This window comes from Beta vulgaris, chromosome 3 (assembly GCF_026745355.1).
Source record: "Beta vulgaris subsp. vulgaris cultivar EL10 chromosome 3, EL10.2, whole genome shotgun sequence".
Taxonomy (NCBI): Eukaryota; Viridiplantae; Streptophyta; class Magnoliopsida; order Caryophyllales; family Amaranthaceae; genus Beta; species Beta vulgaris.
The window spans coordinates 29,610,801-29,614,095 of record NC_079204.1 but is presented as its reverse complement, the minus strand read 5'-3'; the positions used below and the strand labels follow the sequence as shown (position 1 = coordinate 29,614,095).

General features: G+C 38.3%; 1 protein-coding gene across 1 annotated transcript; it reads left to right on the top strand.

The window, feature by feature from the left end:
* The first annotated feature begins 1,717 nt into the window (after window positions 1-1,717).
* On the top strand, window positions 1,718-2,314 carry LOC104883905 (uncharacterized). The gene has a single exon (XM_010668481.1). The coding sequence runs from the start codon at window positions 1,718-1,720 to the stop codon at window positions 2,312-2,314; it is 597 nt and encodes a 198-aa protein (XP_010666783.1).
* Window positions 2,315-3,295: the final 981 nt, after the last annotated feature.

Sequence of the window (3,295 nt, the reverse complement as noted above, 5' to 3'; positions counted from 1 at the left end):
GGTTGATTGGAGGGCAAGTTGATTCTTGTCATTATAAATAGACATGTCATGCTTTGTGATAAGAGCATGAATGATTTAGACAAAAACCTTGTTATTGATTTTAATTGTGCCTTGCAATTATTTTCGACCACTAATTAATTTTCAGGATTGTTAATTAGCTAGTGTTTAATCTACTTAATTCCAGGAGTGGTTTGAGTGAGATTAAGAGTTAACTAAAACATTCAGGAATGTTTATTTTGGTTATCATATCCAAAATTCATTGTGCTTGTTCGAAATTCTTGAGTGTTCAACTACTTTAGTTGTGCATTCATATCAAGTGGTATCAGAATTTCTCAGGAGGGTGAGGATAGAAGGGACTCTACTCTCTCAAGAGCCAAGTAAGTTGATACTTTTATTCTCTAAAGTTTCAATCTTTAGTGGGGTTAGGGTTGTTGTACTTCTTGTGTGGCGTACTTTTGTTACCACTGTATTGATATGGAATGTGAGTTGGAGAAGATCACAAAAGCTCTTGCTGATTTAACTAAGCAACAATTTGATTTTCAAATTAAGTATAATGCGAATTCTAGTAATGTTAGTAGACTTGAAACTAGAATGGATGTTATAGCTTCTATAATCACAAAGAAGTTTGATAAAAATAGCATTGGTTACATAGGGAACTCGGATGATGAAGATGCGGAGGAAGTTAGGATTGTAAAATTTCAATGATAATAGATGGTTAAAATTGGAGGATTTCACAGGTGATACTAATCCAGAAGATTTACTTGAGTGGATTAGGCAATTGGAGAAGGTGTGTGACTATAGGGGATTTGATAATCAAAGGAGGTTCAAGATTGCTTCGGTTAGGTTAACCAAGTGTGCTGGAATTTGCCTTGAAAACTTGAAAGCTAAACGTGCTAGAAGAGGAAAGGAGAAGCTTAGTAGTTGGACTAAGTTGAAAGAGAAACTCAAGGAGAAGGTCTTACCTAGTGATTTCGAGCAAAAGCAATACATCAAATTGAAAGCTTAGCCAAGACATGTTGAGTGTCCATGAGTACACTATGGAGTTTGATAAGTTATGTCTTGTTTGTGACTTGGACGAAAAAGAAGCTCTCAAAATTGCTCGTTCCATCAAGGGGTTGAACCGTGCAATAGAAAGAAAAATAAAGGTGTCTAGCTATCATACTTTCGAGGATGTATGTAGATTGGCTCTCAAATTTGAAGCTCATGAGAAGGAGGAAAGGCCGAAAGTTTCCTATGCAAAAACAGGTAGTTCTTTTAAACCTTCTTCATCTGATCATTCTTATTCATATTCTAATAAGAATTATGAGGGTTTAAAGAAAGGCAATGCACCTAAAGATGATAAAAGGGTGAAAAAACAAAAGGTGCTCGTACCTAAAGAAAAATTTGAAGAGAATAGAAAGTGTTTCAAGTGCCAAGAAAGAGGACATATTGCTAGTAATTGTCCAACCAAGAAAGCTCTCACCATGAGGCAATATATGACCTTGAATGAAGAAGAGGAGGTGTATGAATTCGTGTCACAAGAAGAAGAGATGGTGAATATGGTGAGGACGATGCATATGCCGAAGATGATGGCAAGGTCATTGGTGTTGTTAGGAGGGTTTTACATGTTGATTGCCTCCCAAGCAAAGAACAAAGGGAGAACTTGTTTCATACTCGTCGCAAGGTGGGAGAAAACACTTGTAATATGATCATTGATAGTGGTTCTTGCACCAATGTAATGGCGGCAAATGTGGTGAAGAAATTGAGCCTTGTTGTGAGGGAAAATCCACACCCTTATAAACTAAGTTGGCTTGATGACACAGGACTAAAGGTAAAGAAACTAGCGCTACTTTCTTTCTCAATTGGAAGCTACAAAGATGAGCTATGGTGTGATGTACTTCCTATGAGTGCTTGTCATGTTTTACTAGGGAGACCATGGCAATTTGATAGAAAGGTGATTCATGAAGGAGACTCCAACGTGTATTCTGTTTTGGTTGGGAGAAAGAGGGTAAGATTGCATCCTTTGGCTCCTAGTGACGTGATCCACAAGAAAGAAGAAAGAAGGTCTAGTGCGTCGCTTTCAAGCAAGGAGTTCGAGAAAGAGGTGGAAGAAGAGGGACTATGCTATAATCTGTTTGTAAGGCACGCTATGGTTAGTGAGAAAAGGCCATGTGAGCCGAAGCTTGATGCGCTCATGGAGGAGTTTAGAGATGTATTTCCAGAAGAATTACCACAAGAAATGCCACCTTTGAGAGGTATTGAGCACGCTATAGACTTGGTTCCGGGAGCTCCTCTACCCAACAAACCAGCTTATAGATGTGATCCAAGCGCGTGAAAGGAATTGCAATGCCAAATTGAAGAATTGATTGAAAGAGGGTATGTTAGAGAAAGTATGAGTCCATGTGCAGTTCCAGCTTTGCTTGTGCCTAAAAAAGATGGAACATGGAGGATGTGTATTGATAGTAGAGCTGTGAATAACATTACTGTGAAGTATAGATTTCCCATGCCAAGATTGGAGGATATGCTTGATGAGCTTAATGGAGCTTCGATTTTTCGAAGATTGATCTTAGGAGTGGTTATCATCAAATGAGATTTACAGAAGGGGATGAGTGGAAAACAACATTCAAGACTAAGCAAGGTCTTTATGAGTGGATGGTGATGCCCTTTGGCTTATGCAACACCCCTAGTTCTTTCATGAGACTCATGAATGAGGTACTTCGTTCCTTTTTAAACAAGTTTGTTGTTGTTTACTTAGATGACATCCTTGTTTATAGTAAAAATGTTGATGAAGTTTGTTTGAGAAGCTTAGGGAACAAAAATTGTATGGCAAGATCGAGAAATGTGAGTTACTTGTTTCAAGCATTGCATTCCTTGGCTACATAGTGTCGAAAGAAGGTGTACACGTTGATCCTTCAAAAGTTCAAGCAATCGCTTCGTGGAAAGATCCTACTAATGCTCATGAATGTCGAAGCTTCCATGGTTTGGCTTTCTTTTATAGAAGATTCATCCGAAACTTCTCATCTATCATGGCTCCTATCACTTCTTTGTTGAAGAAAGGAGAGTTTGAATGGTCTAGTTAGCTCAAAAGGCTTTGAAGAAGTGAAAGAGAAGTTATGTAGCGCTCCCATACTAGGTTTGTCGGATTTCAACGAGCTTTTTGAAGTAGAGTGTGATGCAAGTGGAGTGGGAATTGGTGCTGTTCTACTTCAAGAGAAGAGGCCTATTTTCTTATTTCAGTGAGAAGCTTAATGGTGCTATGTTAAACTACTCCAACTATGACCGAGAGTTTTATGTTATTGTTCGAGCTTTAGATCAT

Excerpts from the sequence above, each read along its gene's own strand:
- LOC104883905 (XM_010668481.1), top strand. The coding sequence starts at position 1,718 with ATGGCGGCAAATGTGGTGAAGAAATTGAGCCTTGTTGTGAGGGAAAAT.